Below are 19,261 nucleotides of genomic sequence, written 5' to 3'. Positions count from 1 at the left end.
GAGATACATTAAAGAAAGAACAGTAATTAAATATGAATGAATGAAATTATGCTTAATTGAATCACCTGTCATAAAATTAAGCCAAACAAAGGAGGAGGAACAAAATGAAGACAGATATAATGGTAATCAAAGTCACTCATCAGAATAAAAAAATGAGTTATCAAGCATTCAGACTTTGCTAATCAATGTATAATACACAACCCAGATAGCTGAACCTGAGGGTTGCTTTCCACTTTGTAGTCAACACATGAAAGTTGCTGTAAATCTTGGCTTGTGTCTTCTGTGAAGTTTCCAAGGTACCTTATGTCAAATCAGACCAAGAGCAAAATCCTCTTGGTACAGCACACTGGCATAACTATGGCATCACGAGGAGTTGTGGTGACAGAAGAAAAACACCTGATCAAAAGCAGGCATTGGAGAAATGGGGTCCCGAGAGCTGATGGGCTTTGCTTGCCTTTCCTCCACGCCACTGTATAACCATGGAAAAATAGACCTGCTAGCCTACTGCACCAACTAGATTTTGACTTAATAGTCCATCTAGCCCAGTGTGATGTAATTCTGACTGGCAAGAGTCCCTGCACTGACCATCTAAGGTAGAGACCTTCTCCATACCCAACTATGTCAGATTCTTGTACATTTAGGATTAAACCTGGAGCCTTCAGTGACTCATCACAAACCATTTTCTCTACCCAAAAAAGGGTTAGAGTAACTTAAAATGAATTTAATGTAGTTGCCTGGCACGCATGCTGGTTAATTCTGACTACAGTACAGGCTCCGAGAAAGAGATTCTAGCTAGCCACAACTGAAAACAGGAAGCTAGACACTGTCTTAAAGCAGGAATGAGGGGTTTCATTTCTATTATCCTCAGCCAGCACAGCCAGTGGTTAAAAGATTATCAGAGTTGTAGTTCAATAGTACCTGGAGAACAAAGGTTTCCCACCCTTGTTTTAAATGGAAATATCAGAGATGGTGTTTTATGGGCTACATCCAGTTGGGGACTCTCTGGGGCATATTTCAGCATAATGAAGTTAAATAAATAAATAAATAGTCGTCATCATCATCATCATCATCATCAATGAAGCAGTGTAGGAAGAAACAGCTACAAGTTACCCTCCTTTGGTTTAAAGAAAAGAAAAGACCTCAAGGTCTAGTGAGAGAAATAATTTCTTTTGGACTAAACCTTAATAGGACTCCACTCTGGAAGCTGTATAACATGCCATTGTCCAACCCTGGAATATGTGAAGTAACAAAGACTCAACTTGACTGGACAGTACAGTGGACCCTTGTTATATATTGGGGTTTGGTTCCAAGATCCCCTGTGTATAACAAAATCTGTGTATGCTCTAGTCCCATTAAATATGACAACATAGCAAAATGGTGTCCCTTATACAAAAATGGAAGATCAAGGTTTGATATTTGAAATTTATACCTTTTTTGGAACATTTTCAAACTGTGGATGCGTGAATCAGTGTATAAAAAATCCATGTAAAAGAATGGCCAACTGTACTTTCTTAGCTACTCAGTAACCACAGACAACTTCAACCATCTGGGACTAAGGATGTGGGTTTCAAGGGCAAGTGGTAAAAATTTCTAGGCAGATGTGAGACCTGGTTCTTCTTGGGTGTCTATCTTTATGTGCCGATATGTGCCTTATACAGCTTTCTTCACATATTACAAGGCTGAACAATGGCATCTAATGGCTAACTGTGGTTACTAAGTAGTTAAGAAAATACTGTCAAGTCAGGTTGAAATGCAGTCTTTGTAACTTCACATATTCCAGGACCTAACAATGGCAACTTATTGTGACCTCATTAATTTCACAGGGTTTTCTTAAGCAAGGAATACTCAGAGGTGGTTTTGCCAGTTTCTTCCTCAGAAGTGTAGCCTGCAGCACCTGGTATTCATTGGCAGTCTTCCAACCAAGCGCTAACTAGGGCTGATCCTGCTTCGCTTCCAAGATCAGTTATCCAATGCCTCTAGGGTTCTTCTTATCTGAGAGAAATTAACCAGTGGGAATAGGAATTTTCAAGATATCAAGACAGGGAGAGGCACATCCTTCATCTACAACTATCAATGGGTGAATAGGCAGAGAGCCAGGTTACCCTCAGTTATTTTAGACTACAACTCCCTAAATGTTTGTCACTGGCAACACTGTTTGGGAATTATGGAAGTTGTAGTCCAAAATATCAAGAAACCACCAGGTTTCATACAATACCTATACATACAATCCAGAATAAAAAGGGAACAGAAATGGAATGAGTGGGTTAGAAAAAAGAAGGGAATGAAGGAATATATTAGAACCAGGCAGCTATGACTAAAAGAGACTCCTCATGACACTCTCATGAAATATCAAATAAAGAACAAGAGACACACAGTGGCAGGTCATAAGTAAAAACCCTGTTATTGTATAAGTTTTTGAGGTGTTCTTAATCTGTGCCACAAAAGGGTGGGCAAGTGGACTGGTTTTGCTTGAGGCATGGGAGAGTTATTTGCAGATTCATCAAACATGGATACAGGGGACAAAGCACCATGGTGGGAGAGAATGATATTTCTCAAAATTTTCAAATGGAACACTAGAGATTACAGGGAGGAATAGGTTGGAATAAAGGTCAGAATCAAGGGGAAAGGACATGGCAGCTGGAGGCACAGGACAAGATGAGGTCTCCATGGTACATCCAAGGGTTTGGTTGAGAGATGCTGGGCTTTGGTGGATGACATCAGCTTGGTGTTGGTTTCTTGAGATCCTGCAGGCATGGGGCTTGTCCCTCACTCTTGCATGATACCTTTATGAAAGAAATCAGGAGAGATCAATGTTGAGCACACTACTATACATTGTAGTTGATTTTCTTGAAGTCAGCTCCACTCAGCATTTGGAAAAGTTACTGTTTGGACTCCTATTCCCTGAATCATCCAGCCAGCATGATGGCCAAGAAACTCTGAAGTTGTAGCCCCCCAAAGTAACTTTTCCAAGCTCTGGGCCCAATAATGGGCAAAGATGCATAGGCTTATTAAGTTTATTCAAAGTGCTTAGAACAACTCAGTGGGGCTTTTTTTTTTTTTACTCCACCTGAATAATTCAACAGCTGATCCTCATCTCCGTACAAACTGCTTTTGATGTGTCCTTCACTTTCAAAACTAGCTGCTTGTGTGTGGTGGAGGTAACTTCTCAAAGATGCCCAGCAAAATGCAGAAAGCTGCTGCATTTCTCTTGGCATGTCACACTTCCAGCATTATGAATTTTAAATTAAAAGGCCTGCCCCTGCCTTTGTGGCAACAACACAGTTACCAAAATGTGGATCACATAGGCAGTAATTCTAGATATAAATAGGTTGCTCAAATTCTAATTTCAAAAGGATTTAAGCACCTAAAGGGGTGCATTCCTATACCTTTAACCTGTTTTAAGAATTTCAGTGATACTTGAGATTACTCCAGAGCGAAGTTTGGAAGCATCACTTTTTGAATGAAAAGGTGTAGTGTGGTATTGATCATGCTAATTGAGAGACTGTGAATTTGTAGTACAAAAGGAATTTGTCCAATCTTTGCTCCAGAGCGGACAGTTTTGTAGCTCTTTGGAGTACAGCTTTCATAATCTCCTAGCCAATACAATCTTGGCTGGAAGATGGTGGGAACTGTACAAAAGAGAATTTGTGTACTGTTCCAAGCTTCACTCCAGAGTAAACACTTTAGTATCTCTTTTCCTATAGGGATTCATAAACCATTTGGGAGCCTTGTGTACATGCAAAAACCCAATGAAACCAATGTTGAACCACCACCCCCAACATACATACACATTCACAGAGAAATCTCTGCCTCACTGGTTGCATACTCCATGTTAGTTCCAGGGTAACAGGTATTTGTAGGCAGGGGCATAAACGGGACGAACATGCAAAGCATATTTGCACTCTTCAAAAATCATCTGGAGGCTTTTTAAATGTGCTGCTAAATCATTCTTTTTGACGCTGGACAGAAGTAAAGTTTGAATATTTTGTAACTGGGATTTCAGGGGGGTTGTACTTTGTTTTATTTTGAGTTGCAAACTGGTTTGTGCCTACCACTGAATGGAAAAAAGCAGGACATCAATTATTAAAACAGAATGAAATTACACTTGGCCCTTAGTATCCACAGGGATTCCATTCTGGACCCCACCATGGATGAAAAAAAAACATGGGACCTCAAGTCCTGGAGTTTTCAATGCAGTGCGTGTGCACGCAGCTGCTCTGCTGCAGCTGCACGCACATGCAGCCATTAGGGGCAATGGGACTTGCTGCTGCATATGCTTAAATCCACAGATGGCAAGCCAGTGGTTGATGAGGGTGGGCTGTATTATTGTAATAATGATGCAGGGTAGAAGTTCCTTTGCCAAATTACATGAAGCTGCAGGGAACCACCATTCTCAGTCTTTAAACTGAATGGCTCATTGCTGAATTCCCTTCTATGAACATGAAGTTGGAAAGCTACCATGTTTAAAATAATGAGGAAGTGTTGTCTGAGTTCTGGACTTGTGGCAGCTGTTTCACACACACATCACTTGATTAAGCAATCTATGCATATGTGATATCAACCTCATTGTCTTAGGGACTGTACATACTGGCGGCTCAACACCAGCTCTTTGTGCCCCAGATGGAGGCCATGGCAACGACATGCTGTGGCCTCCAAAGGGAGCAAAAAGAAGCCACAAAAAGGGGCTTCTTTTTGTGCCCCAGAAGGGCATCATAAGCACCATGGAGCAGTGTCATGATGCCCATTTTGTGCAGCACCACTTCGGCATTGCATCCAGCATGCGTCATGGCATGAGCAGGTGCACGCCATAATGGTGGCTGGGCAGCATGGTAAGGGCTTTGAGTGTGTGGACGCTCAGCCCTCACCACACGTATAGGCCAGCACAAAGTGCCGGTCTGTACAGCCCCTTAGATTGCATCGGTATTACTGTATATGCAACTTTCTACCAACAACATGCACCCACATTCATACTACATACAGCTGGATACATAGAAAACTTCTAGGTACATTTAGAGTAAGGGTCAGTATATGAACCCCTAATGGAAAGCAGTGTGCACTGGGCAAATTCCACTGTGTGGATTCCATCAACAACTAACTTTTCCATTTCCTAGGAATGCAAAACAATTAATTTTTACTTCAGGAGTGAGTAATATATGGCCCTCCAGATGTTTTGAGGCTTCAGTTCCCATCAGATCTAGCCATTGTGGTCAACAATGAGGGATGAAAGAAGCTTTGTTCTTGTGAGTCTTCTGACTTTGGGAGATCCTAAGGCAAACCTATCAAGTAGTTTTCTTGGCAAGATTTGTTCAGAGGAGTTATGAAAGATGCTTCGATTCAATTAAATTAGCAAATATTCCCCATTCCTCATTTTGACATTTTTACTCTCTGACTGAAAACACTCTTCCAGAACTCCAAGTACTCTTATCTTTTCATCAGCAGGACTGAGATTACCATATAGTGAATTCATAACAATTAAATAACTACTGAGCAATCAGATACAGCAAGATGGTGCTTGGAAGGAACTCAGGCTTGCCAGAATGAGAGGAGGTCAAGTACCTTTTCACTGAACTAATGGGAAATAAATATGCATCTGAGAACCATCAACATGAGTTAAACCGGCCATTAACAACCTGATCTAGATATTCAGTGCCTTTCAAGATGGCTGAAAAAGTGGATTTAATATGCAACACACAGACCCCACCTAAAGAATGGAGAGGGACAGTTTTAGACTGTTACAGAAACATAATTTTTCTCTTTTCTTCTGTTAATTAAACTAGAAAGATACTTATGTTATTCACCGTGGGCTTTGTGTCTTTTACAAGCATCTATTTGCCACTATTTATTCTCTCCTATCATGTTCTTCAAATAAAGCAATCACTTCAGACACCTCAGGTTTCTAGTGCTTTCTCATCTAACAGAATAGCATTGCCCCAGAACTATTTGTTCTTTGTGGAAGTGAAAAGCACATTACAATCTCATGAAGTAGAACCTCATACTACCAATGTTTTTCTCTCACTTAGTCTCAAAGGTGCTACAAGACCCCTTTGCATATTGATCCAGGCTATCACAGCTATGCTTTTGAATTCTACCACATTACAAGCACCTGGAATAGCATACAGTCAAGATTTCAAGAAATAATATCACATCCTATCCAATTTTTCTTGTGAACTTGTTCCAGAAAATGTACTGGGCTAACCAATTCTAGTGTAATTTTGAGACTTGTATGTCCCTACCAATTTCTTTGAAAAATCAGAAAATGCCAACCTATACATCAAAATTGGCCATGTACCTGTCCTCTAGGTCTGGCTACAAAAATAACTTTCCTCCATCTATAAATATTTCCATGTAAAGGTTTATTACTTTTGCTCCTGCGCTGGAAAATATATGACTCCAGATTATGTCAATTTATGGTAGATTGATGAGAGATTTACTACAGGATTAGCACATCTCCAATCTTCTCAGACAGAACTTTGTGTGCACATACAAGGGGATAACTTTCTTAGCTTAAACTCAATCACAAATGAAATACATTTGAGTGTGCCTGTGTTTATATTTGACACATCTGAGTGTACTTATGTGTATACAGAAGCATGTATTAAGGAATGTGTATATGGGTGAAGTATACTGGAGAACTATTTGTAAAATAAATTAAATAAAACAAAAGAACACAATCTGCTCCCCTTACCTCATTCTGCATTTGGTGAATATTTTATGTTCCCAAAGCCAGTGAGCTTTGCCTTGTTATCTTCTGTGGGATTATCTAAAATCAGAGTACAAAGACAGTTGGCTTTTAGCAAAAGCATTCCTGCTCCATCCTCCCCTTTGATGGATGGAATCTCCCTTTCCATCTTTCCTTCTGTTTCCCTATAGTTCAGGTATGATTGTACCAAAGGATTCCTTCCCTCATTTCCCAACTTTGACAAATATGGCAAACATAGCAAATTCTCTTTCTTTCTTTCTTTCTTTCTTTCTTTCTTTCTTTCTTTCTCCACCTATGTTATAATAAGTGTTAACAACATTTATGACTGTAGTAATAGCTAATGTGAACATATGAAGTGTCTTCTGAGGTCAGAATCCTGTAGCTGCACTAGGATAGAGATTGTAACTATTCCAGGGTCATGCAAGATCTACCCACTCCAAGCAGCCTATTTCTTCAAAATCTTACTTTCTTCATGGCTGCTGTGCCTGAAGCCCTTTTCCTCTTTTCACCAGCACCTATGCTGTAACTATGTACCAAATGTACATAAAAATATAAAAAGAAGTCTACTGGATCAGTCCAAAGACCTGCCTAGTCCAGTATCATGTATCACACAGTAATCAAACAGATGCTTGTGGTTAGCCCACAATCAAGCCATGAGGGGAACTGCACCCTCATCTTTACCATCCACAGCAACTAGAATGCTGTCCTTCAGCCTAGAAGTCACACACAATAGTGGTTCACAAATCGGGATTTAATGGTAAATCACTAGGTGGTCTGCAATACTTTCGCTAGGGTTTCTGACACCCAACTGTTTAACATCAGTCATCAATAAAATAATTTGTTTTTAAAAAATTGAATTAGGCAGCTAAATTGAAGAAAATGTCTTGAACGAGGTGTGGACTTGACTGAAAGGGCTATGATCTCATCTCAGTTCTGGTACAGTTCTACTAAGAAAAACAAATCCTGAAAATCAAAATATGGTCAGAGGCATCCTCTTCTTTAATTCTAAATATCTATCTCTTGCACCCAACTCTGGCTGGTGCATTTTGGAGTCCTTATAAACCAAAGATCCTGGATATGCCTTAGCTATGGTACACTCCTCCGTCCTGTTGTTAAACCTCAAGAAGAGAAGCCTCATGAGAAAATCTGAAGAAACTAGCATGATTTTAGTCTAGAATGAATGAATAGAGAGAGAGAGAGACAGACATATGAAAATAAATTAGAAAGATGGGGAGGGAATAACAATTTACAGCCAAATTCCATTTCTTCATTTCTGTTCGTCCAGGGACAAGGTGCTACAACAAAATGTGGAAATTTTGTCCCACCTCAATATGACAGCAAGCCTACTCCAACCTTGACAATATGAGTCAACAATATGATGATAGCTGTTTCAGTCTCTCTAGACTTTCCTGAGCTGGATCAAAATGCCATGCTTCACTTTCTCTGCTCATGTGAGGGCTACTTCCGTTGTTGTTGTTGTTGTTGTGTGCCTTCAAGCCATTTCCGACTTATGGAGATCCTAAGGCAAGCGTTTCATGCAGTTTTCTTCACAGAATTTGTTCGGAGGGGTTTTCCCATTGCCTTCCCCTGAGAGAGTGACTTGCCTAAGGTCACCCAGTGGGTTTCCGTGGCCAAACCAAGATTTTAACCCTAGTCTCCAGAGTCATAGTCCAGCACTCAAACCACTACGTTGCACTTGCTCTGCTTTCATAAATCCTAGCAATCTGCTCCAACAAATAATTAAATCTTGAATATTAATGTCAACCACCTAGGCCACCAGCTGACTGATTAGACATTTATGAGAGTATCATGTCTAAGAACAGGATTGTTCTCTGGATGTCTTTTTTAAAAAACTAAGTAAAATCCTTCACCAAATAATCTAAACTAGTTTCAAAAAGTGATGCCTTTAAGCTTCATAGTTAATACTAATTATAGTATTAGTATAGTATTAGTATAGTATAGTATACTAATTAGTATTAATACTAATATAGCATAATCTATTTCACCTCTCTGACACTCTGCTGGCCACTGCCAACTACATCAAGCTTTGCCCAGTCACTTCGATCTTAGGAACCATAAAAGTAAACAACAGATTTTGTTTTTTGTTTTTTAAAGCTGAGAAGCTCAAGAAGTTTCTAATTTCATAGACTGATTTCCCTCACTCCATAGATCCACATACTTGGAGCATAAACAAATAATTGATCTTACATGAGAAATCAGGACTAAAGAACACATGCTTCTTTAGAGGTGGGGAAAATCTCTTGGTTTACATAACACATATCACTAACAGACCTACCAGGCTCTGTGGTCCTTTTGCCCATGAGACCAACAAAAAAGTCGTGCATGTCGCCTAGAAAGGAAAAAAAAGTAATTTTAGATAAATCTAATTTCAGAGGAAAACACAGAAAAAAGTAATGGCCTAATTTAAATGAATGTCTTCCAAATCATCTCGCATAGGAGTTACAGGCCTCCCAGAAACAGTTTAAATTAGGGGGAAAGGCAACCAAAATGTCTCAATATCTAAATCCCGCTGGAAATTCTAAATCTATTTTTAACGAAACTGTGGTGGTGGTGAAGTCCCTAATAACAGCTCATACTCAGAACAGTGTATCCATCATTGCCATGAGAACAAAATGTCTCAGATGCACTGCTGGATGTCCCATTCTTTGGCTCTCTCTGAGCCACACAGCCCTCACGAGTACCGCAGCAGTTTGAGCCTAATGCCTCATTTTTGCATTTAGAAGTAAAGCTGAGAAATCCAAGGATAGTCTGCTCCCACAGCATTTTTCATTAGTTTTTCGCAGTTCTCTTTTCCTGTTTTACTCAGCAAATGTTAACTTTTAAAATCTTCATCTTCTCTATCATTTCTAGTTAAGTCTATTACATGAACTAGTATACCAGTCTGTGTGCTAAGGAGTGGGCTTACTAACAAAAATATTTTTCTTCTATGTAATGAATGTGCATGAATGAGGATTTTTTCAGTCCAAAAATCTGTAAAGTTTTTGTCTTTGATAGCTTATTATTCTCCAATTTAGAAGTATCTGTAGTACTATGAGGAAATGTAGTCACTGCAATACAGTAATGGGGATTGGGGGTCTGATAATCTCAAGAGGACAACATGTCTGCACCATCATTCCAAAGGCGTAAAATTCTAACTCTCCCAAGATTGTTGGACTCCCAATTTCTTTCAGTCCCAACCAGCACGATTAGGGATTATGGGAGTTCACTTTCAGAAACATCTAAACAGCCACCAACTCCCTGATCTTTCCTTGAGGCATTGAACACTTATACATAAACTCAAAAATTCTTATAACAGTCTTGTTGGTAAGTGAATATTATTTTCTAGGTGTATGGATGAGGTGAAGGAAAGACTAAAGATAAGAAATAGCATATAATACTTTGGTTCATATTTCTTCCACTATCCTAGAGTAGTTTTTATACAGAGATATCCCACAAATTATAGCTCTACCTGCAAGTGGCAAGGGTAATAGAGATTCTACAATCCATGCCCATGGGCATTGTTTTGCCCCCTTTTAAAGCACAGAAGAGGTGCCTGAGTTTTGTTGTTCTACAGTGCAATTCTATGCATGCTTATGCAGAGTTAAGCAAAGCACAGTTTGCTGGGACTTTTTACTCAGTTTACTCAAGTTTATTCATGTTGATACCATTATCATGCAGCTTTATACTTAGAGATCCATATATAAGTCTCACTGAATCTGGGCTGGTGTCTTCCATGTGTTTTGGGCTTCCACTCCCACAGTGTCTTCTGTCTGGGTTTTTGGAAATTATTTGATGATCCCAACCCTGCTCTTAGTCTATTAGTCTGTGCTATATATTAAGCACAGAAAAATGTTCCTCCTCCTCCCCCCCCCCCCCCCCTAGATCATCCTTGCATGCTGTCCTCAGTTTCCCCTAACCAAACATCATCTTAATTCTTATGCCTGTCACTCCAGCAGCTGCTTTTGTCACTCTTACTGCAGGGACATTGGGAATCATTCTGCTCTCTGTGAAATTACTGACCTGGACAGGCCACTTCTGTAAATGCCAAATCCTTTAGGAGAAGAGTTGGAACAGGTAATCCCAAGAGAGAGACATGGGTGGCTGGAGATGTTGGCACACAGAATAGTTTTAAAAGGGGGGAATGGAAAGTTAAGCAACACAACCAAAGCTTAAAAACAGTAGTTGCTCCAAATATTGTCTCCACTAGTATTCACTACCTAGCTATAGATAACCTCACCCCAGTGGCAGCTGGTGGCTTCCAGGTCAACATGGCAGTGCATTCCCTCTAGGTTTTAGCTCAGATTTTTAAAAGAACTCTCCAAGGGTCTGAAGCAATTTTGGGAATAAAGCTCAGCACCTTGGATAGCTCGTTCAAGGACTGGATGAAAAGCAGGACCAGACTAACCACTCCACTCAACTGGAAGCCAGTAGTCACCACAGCTTTTCTTGCAATGACCTGGCTGCTTCCCACTATCTTGTTTCAGAGGGACAAATGGCTACAACAGACCACAACCAGTGCATTGACTTACGTTTCTGGGAAGAGGCAAGTGCCTGGGGACCTGGAAAAGAAAGAAAAAAAACTGGTGAGATTCAAGTCCCAGACACATGGTTTCAAATATCTCCAGATCGTGCTTAATCAGTAATGACAGTGCCAGGAGAAGGGAGACATGCATTCTGGAACTGGAGGACATAGTAAGAAAGACTGGGGAAGAAAATAAAAATAAAAAATGGGGACATGGACAAAAGAGTGGGGCAAGATTGACAGTGGAGCAGGAGAAAAAAGGGATATGTAAATGTGGGTGGAGATTGGGGGGGGGGGGTTGATTTCAAGTCCTTTCCAACTTATGCCAACCTTAAAGTTAACCTATCATAGGGATTTCTTGGCAAGTTTCTTCAGAGAGAGTTTGCCACTGCCTTCCCTTGAAGCTGAGATACTGTGACTTTCCCGAGGTCACCCAGTGGGTGTCTATGGCTGAGAAGGGATTATATATGGTGTTATGTTGGTGACTGTGTATGGGGAAATCCTGAGATGGTGCTTGAATTTTTTTTTTTAAAAAAAAAACCCTAACTCTGCTCATTTCAATCTTGAGCTCTGTTCATCCATGGCTCTGGTTCATCCATGGGTCATGAACAGTGGAACACACTCCCTCAGAGTGTGGTGGAGTCCTCTTCTTTGGAGGTCTTTAAACAGAGGCTGGATGGCCATCTGTTGGGGAAGCTTGATTGTGATTTCCTGCATGGCAGGGGTTTGGATTGGATGGCCCTTGTGGTCTCTTCCAGCTCTGTGACCCTTATGGTTTGCATGCACGCACACACATACACATGCACACACACACAGAGTATCCATGGAAAGCACTGCAGGCCTTGGACTGAAAAAGTTCCCCATCCTTGATCCATATGTGTGCTTGTGCCTTTAAGTTACCTATGATAACTTTCATAGGGCTTTCTTAGGCAAGGAATCCTCAGATGTGATTTTTCCAGTTTCTTCCTCTGAGATATAGCCTACAGCACCAGATACGCATTGGCAGTCTCCCATCCAAATAATAAGCAGGGCTGGCCCTGCTAAACTTCCAAGATCAGATAGGATCTGGTGCCTTTTGAGTATTTAGGCTCTTTATCCTGATCCATACTCACCTTCTTGCTTTACCCTCAGTTTAAGTTTCTCTCTCTACGTCTTTGTCAAGATCTTATATACTTTGTTAAAATAACAACAGTAGAAGTAGAACCACCACCAGAAAGCACACGTTTCCGTTTGCACAGCCTCCTTATGGAAATCCTCCATCTCAGAATCTAAGAAGGTGAAAACCACTCACATCATCCATTCTGTTGCATGTGTGGCATGCCCTGTAATTTTAGATTTCTGTGCTTTGCAGCCACTGCAAATCACTCTCTATCCAGTCTGAGTGATTTATATGTTAAAGGAGATATTCTTATGCCTTTCCACTCTGCCCTGTGTATAGATTGTCTCTCACTATTTCTGGGATGTTGACGGGCTATTATAAGTTAGATGTTTCAGTCTAGCACCACAAACATGAAACATTCCAAACATCTCGGGATTATTTAGAATGGCAGTTTTGTATTGCAGTTTTTGTATTTGTATGGCAATTTTACCTATCTGTCTGTTGTGAAAGTGCCTGAGAGCCAGTAATGTGGTGAGGTGGGGCAACTTACCAATAGCTTCCTTGCCTGACAGCCTGAGCAGTGCCTCATAGGAAATCCCTTGGCCATCATACAATCGCCGGAGCAAAGGTGGAGGCAGTCTATAAGGATCTGAGCTCTTCTAATGGAAAGAAAAGAGAAGGCAACTTGACATCAGGAAGAACCTATGATGATGTTGTAAAGTACAGCAGAACAGCTACATTTTTTTCCAGATAAGCCCAGTTTCCTTCATTAACACTTACATGGGTATATCCAATCATTCTAGCAAGAGATTAAAGACCAAATCCAATTGCTAGTCCCAGCTAGAGCAGACCTATTGGATCAATCAAGTTTTGATTTACTATTCAGCAGCTGATGCAACAAGTTTATTCAAAGTGGGACCAACATTTGGCTTTAAGATTAACAGGCTAATATTCAGAGTGTCAACTGGAATTTTGAAACCTACTAGATCACAATTTAAAAAGAAGAAATATATTAAAGCAAAAGGTAGTAACTGAACCTCCTCCTTTAAAATAAAAATAAACAAGGACCTTCCCCTTCTAGCCTATCTTCAAATGTCTGTTATTGGCCTCTATCCTGGTTTCTCCATAATCCATGATAGTTGATTTTCTCCTGAAACCTGTGTAAAAACATGTTCACAAAAAAGGTTTGGTACATAACCAATTCAAAGTTATCCTGCTTAGTTAAGACTGCATCTACATGGCAGAATTAATGCAGTTTGACATTGCTTTAACTGCCATGGCTCAATGGTATGGAATTCTGGGATTTGTAGTTTTGTGAGATATTTAGCTTTCTCTGTCAGAGAGTTCTGGTGTCACAATAAACTACAAATCCTAGGATTCCTTAGGATAGAGCCGTGACAGTTAAAGAAGTGTCAAACTACATTAATTTTAAGATGCCAAAGTGACTTCTTTTTTCCTGAATTTTAAACAAAAATTTCTATGTCCACTCTTGATTGTGGCAGTTTGCAAACACACATATTGAGAATGAGGAGCAAGGGTAGACTGGGAGCTGCTACTGTTTCACTGATGAAGTGAGATGGTTTGGAACTACTAATCCCATTTTCTGCCTACTGCTGGGTCCCGTAAGAGAAAGAAGTGGCAGTTTAGAAACTCAAATGCATCTCCCTGCAGTACATCAAATGATATCCATGGGCTTCATGAAGTCCATTTCTGGTGCTCCCTCTGGAAACAGCCATTCATAGAATCATAGAATCATAGAATCATAGAGTTGGAAGAGACCACTAGGGCCATCCAGTCCAACCCCCTGCAATGCAGGAAATCCAAATCAAAGCATCCCTGACAGATGGCCATCCAGCCTCTGTTTAAAGACCTCCAAGGAAGGAGACTCTATCACCCTCCGAGGGAGTGCATTCCACTGTGAACAGCCCTTACTGTCAGAAAGTTCCTCCTAATGTTCAGGTGGAATCTCTTTTCCTGTAGCTTGCATCCATTGTTCCAGGTCCTGTTCTCTGGAGCAGCAGAAAACAAGCTTGCTCCCTCTTCAATATGACATCCCTTCAAATATTTAAACAGGGCGATCATATCACCTCTTAACCTTCTTTTCTCCAGGCTAAACATCCCCAGCTCCCTAAGTCGTTCCTCATAGGGCATGGTTTCCAGACCCTTCACCATTTTTGTCGCCCTCCTTTGGACACGCTCCAGTTTCTCAATGTCCTTTCTGAATTGTGGTGCCCAGAACTGGACACAATATTCTAGGTGGGGCCTGACCAGAGCAGAATACAGTGGCACTATTACTTCTCTTGATCTAGACACTATACTTCTATTGATGCAGCCTAAAATAGCATTGGCCTTTTCAGCTGCCGCATCACACTGTTCACTCATGTTCAACTTGTGGTCCACTTGGACTCCTAGATCCCTTTCACACATAGTTTCATTCAGCCAGGTGTCACCCATCCTATATCTGTGCATTTTATTTTTCCGCCCTAAGTGCAATACCTTACATTTCTCTGTGTTGAATTTCATTTTGTTAGCTTTGGCCCAGCTTTCTAGTCTATTCAGGTCATTTTGAATCTTGATCCTGTCTTCTGGGGTATTAGCTATTCCCCCTAATTTGGTGTCATCTGCAAATTTGATAAGTATGCTCCCAATTCTGTCATCCAGGTCATTGATAAAGATGTTGAATAGTACTGGGCCCAGGACAGAGCCCTGTGGGACCCCACTGGTCACTTTCAAACAGATTCCCTAGACGCCCAGGAGGGGATGCTTGTGATCAACGTCATACACAAAGGCCAAAACTTAGCCTGCCAGCCAGCCATGCAACAGCAGTTCAGTCAGAAATAGTATATGTCCTGTCTGTCTGTCCTTCCTGCCTGCCTTCCTGATTCCAATGCACACTTACTTGGAAGAATTCCCTAGGGTATTAACTGGAGTGTACTGCCAAGTAAATACACAACTGCAAGCTTCTAACACAGATGGAAGAAATGGTGGAGGATGGTTTGCAGTCTATGCAGTGTATGATATATGAAAAAGTGGAATTCAGTCTTCTCAACCTAGTGTTTTCCAGATGCATTGGACTACAGTGCCCTTAATCATCAGCCCCCACAGCCAAGGAAGGACACCAGCCTGGGCAAAGACATCACTATGTGATGGAAGACTGTCTTATGGGATGTGAAAGAGAATATGTGTTTAATTCCTAAACCAATATGAAGAAGATGCAGAAGGTACAGCTAAGGACCACATGAAATGCCAGAATGTTGAATGATGAGCAAAGATCACATTCTTTAACACCCACCACTCAGAGGAGAGGAGCTGTGAAAAGCTTTGCCCACCCCCATCCTCTTTCATGCTATAGAAAATAGGTGGAATGTAATGTGAAAGAAAACCAGTATGGTATAACGGTCTGAATGTTGGTCTAGGACTCTAAGAGACCAGGGTTTGAATCTCCATTCAGCCATAGAAACCCAGTGGGTGACCTTGGGCAAGTCACACTCTCTCAGCCTTAGAGGGAGACAAGATAAAACCTTCTCTGAGTAAATCTGGCCAAGAAAACCCTATGAGAACATTGCCATAAATTGGACTTGACCTGAGGATACATGACAACAACAAATAGGTGAAAATGAGAAAGTGAAATATGATGGTGTGGTGAGCTTGTTGTTGCTGTTGTTTTAATGGGAACATGAGAGTCTCTCCACTGTCTCTTCTTTTGTATAGAAGCCTTCCCTCTGGGGGACACTTTTGAATACAACTGAGTAAAAACAGTTTTTGATTCCTGTCTCCCCAAAAACCTTCTAAAACAAGTGTGTGTGGAGAAGATTTCCAAAATGCACCAAAATAACAGTGTAAGTGTAGTTGTAAGTGTCTGAGGGAATTGTATTCATGCCCAATATCTGTAAATAATGCAGGAATTTATATATGGGGTTCGTATGTAATACAAACTACCTGGAGCCATGTTGCAAAGAATTGTGGCCACATCTATAAAAAGCTGATCCAACTTTCCATAAGAGAAGGGTACTGAAAGCCCCACATCACAACCAGCAACTAATTTTCCTGGATAGCCATTTTGAGAAATCTCAGGTGGGGCCTCAATTTCCATCCCTAAAACAGAATCCTATCAAGTTGGCACAGATGCCACTTTTTAAAAATCCTCTTTTTTTTAATTTGACACATTGGGATTTAGCCCAGGGATTTCAAGTTACCAGCACCTTCTCAAAGGTTTTCTTCTCTAAAGTGGTGCTTCTTTTTGACTCTGTGGACAAAATCAGAATTCTTGCTTTTGAACTCTTGTGCAAGTGACTAGTGTGGGCCAATAAAGGACTGAGTGATTTAAAGTGACCTAACCTGCTCCTGCCCTTCAAAAACTCAGAAGGAACTTTTTATGTAAAAGAACCAAAAGCCAGATCACAAGACATGTTTACATTTTGCGCTTTTGAGGTTGTCCATGGTGAAAAAATCTTTTGGAGATTGGAGAAGACAACAGTGAATTCTCATTCCACTTAAGAATCTTTTTCTAGAAAAGAGCGCATGGTCCCATCAAAGCCCAGACTGCTACAGAAATCCCCTCATTGATAAATTGGCTCCACAGTGTGTAGTAATGAGCCTAGTAGAAGCCCTATGAATCTGTCTCATTCATAAGGTGGCCAAAAGGAGGAGAGGACAAGGATTGTGTGCCTTGAACAGCGGTAGGGAAAGGGGGAGATTTCAGTGCAAGCTGTCATGCAGTGCAAGCTATAACTGCTAGCTCTGTCTTTTCCAGCATCCCAGTGTATTTGGAAGGGGAGTACATTTTGGTTACAGAATGAAAGAATTGTATTCAGATGTTACTTTGTCATTATTATTGCACCTTCAAGTTGGTCCTCTTAGAGGGTTTGCTATGCAAGATTTCTCCAGAGGCAGTTTGCCACTACCTTTCACTAGGACTGAGAGAATGTGATTTGCCAAGGTCACCCAGTAGGTTTCATGGCCAAGCTGGCAATTAAATCCTGGTCTTCCAGAGTCCTAATCCAACACTCAAACCATTACTTCAAATCCAGATGATTTGAAAAGCAAATTCTTGAGTGAAATTAAGCAAAACACAAAAGCACCATTGCCTTTCTTTAACAGCCATGAGCACAAAAAGCAATCATGATGGCTCATCTACCCCTTTGCATCTCCTTTGTGATAAGTATCTCCCACTCAATAGATAGTGCTAAGCATGCAGTACTGGAACAGCTCCAAGCTATGATAGAATCTGTCCCTCTTGATATAAATTCCACCCTAATTCCCAGATAATCAGCACAGATTTTCAACTGAAAAAACTTTCGCAAATTACATCTCTTTATACAATGTTTAAATCTGTCCAGAAGAAAAAAAGTTGAGTCTGCCTAATTGAATCTGGTTAAAACTGCAGCTACCATAAGTAAAGCAATTTCAGAAGATGGAGGGAGGGGAGGAGGAAGTGTGTCCAAGGATCAGGAACATAAAAAACCCAGGGAATTACATAGTAAGAGCCTTCACACTGATATAATTTGAAGCATTTTGGGACAGTAGGGAAGTGACAGGAAGAAGCTGGAGTGGGAGAGGGTGGAACTGGGTTTCTTAGAGCTTTTTATCCTCAAGGAAGCTCATTCAGAAGGGATTTGACAAAAGAAGCCACTTAAATCTCCAGCTGGGTCTTGTCCACAAAAGCAATTTTCACTGCACAAAGCTCTTTGGAACAGTGATTGGCAGGGAGATCTACCTCATATACTATTGAACTCCCCCTTTTCATATCTTTGGAAGAATATTCCTGTTGCATTAACTTAGAAATCCACAAACACGCAAACTTCAGTGGGCTTGCAACATTAAAAAGTTGATCACGGCTCTGGCAAGCCAGAAGCCAAGGGTTACTGTGATGAGTGTTGAATCCACTCAAAGCAAGGTAGGTCATAGGTACCACTCTATGGACCTTATCACACTAGATGAATCCCACTCAGAAACGGGATTTAAAAGCAGGAAAAAAACACAAATGCGGGAGGTTTTTCAGACAATGTTTCTTCCAAAAGTAACAATAACACGAAAAGAAAGCAAACAGAAGGTGGACAAAACAATGCCTTTTTACTTTCAAGAACTTCCCCAAAATAAAAAGGTGTTGTTTCTGCCCACTTTCTGTCCACTTTATTTTCGCATTATTGCTGTTTGGAGCAAACGTGTCTAAAAACCTCCTGCATTTGTGGGGTTTTTTTTCTACTTTTAAAATCTCATTTCTGAGTGGGATTTATCTAGTGTGATAAGGCAGCACAATGAGGTGCTAAAATACAGCACAGTTTGAGAAAGTTAATATTTGGGACTACCGTTCTCAGAATCCTGCAGCCAGCATGTCTAGTGGCCACACCAGCTGGAGGATTCAAGGAGCCATATTTCCAAAATGTAACTATTCTAAGCTCTGGAATGCAGACATGTCAGGGAGAGATGTACCACCCCCTCCACACATAGGAGATGTTGTTTTTTAATGTTTCCATGTACAAGAGGTTGCTGGCAAGTGTAAAGAAAAAACAACATTAATAGGTCAGGATAAAAGGTTCTGACCCTGATCGAATCATTGTTCTGCTATGTTTAAACTTATTAGGAATGTCTTACACTGGAACTTCATAGACAGAAAGAAACTGGTATCTCCCATCTTTTCCAAAGAGTAAGATAGGGCACAGTGACAAATGTGAGTGGACAGAATAAATACATTTTAGAATGTAGAAATAATAGAACTGGAGGGACTGGCTGAGAAAGGTAGCAGCTCCAGCTCCTTTCACTGACATAGGATCTTCCAGTATTCTCCTAAAACTCAGTATTCCCCAAGCAGTTGTAAATGCAGATGAAAATCAGGGAACAGAAAATGTGCAAAGCAATGGAATCTATGAACCAAAGCTGAAGAATTGCTGTGTAAAAACTTGTGTTTGAGTCTAGATTTATTCAATGAATAAGAAAAGAT

The 19,261-nt window shown here is 40.6% G+C and overlaps 1 protein-coding gene across 2 annotated transcripts in view; it reads right to left on the bottom strand.

Annotated features, from left to right (window-relative positions):
- Window positions 1-2,377: 2,377 nt before the first annotated feature.
- TAC3 (tachykinin precursor 3) overlaps window positions 2,378-19,261 on the bottom strand; it is a 169,072-nt gene continuing 152,188 nt past the window's right edge. For both annotated transcript variants that reach the window (XR_006102129.1, XM_042451485.1), the window contains 5 exons: window positions 12,872-12,980; window positions 11,230-11,259; window positions 8,997-9,050; window positions 6,686-6,760; window positions 2,378-2,783 (listed from right to left, as the gene is read on the bottom strand). Coding sequence is in view for 1 of the 2 variants with exons in the window: in XM_042451485.1 (XP_042307419.1) it covers window positions 6,687-6,760; window positions 8,997-9,050; window positions 11,230-11,259; window positions 12,872-12,980 (267 nt within the window). In the remaining variant the exon portion in view is untranslated. The remainder of the gene's footprint in view (window positions 2,784-6,685; window positions 6,761-8,996; window positions 9,051-11,229; window positions 11,260-12,871; window positions 12,981-19,261) is intronic.

The sequence above is a fragment of the Sceloporus undulatus genome, chromosome 2 (genome assembly GCF_019175285.1).
Source record: "Sceloporus undulatus isolate JIND9_A2432 ecotype Alabama chromosome 2, SceUnd_v1.1, whole genome shotgun sequence".
NCBI lineage: Eukaryota > Metazoa > Chordata > Lepidosauria > Squamata > Phrynosomatidae > Sceloporus > Sceloporus undulatus.
Note: the sequence above shows the minus strand (reverse complement) of the source record. Positions and strands in the feature narration are given on the sequence as shown.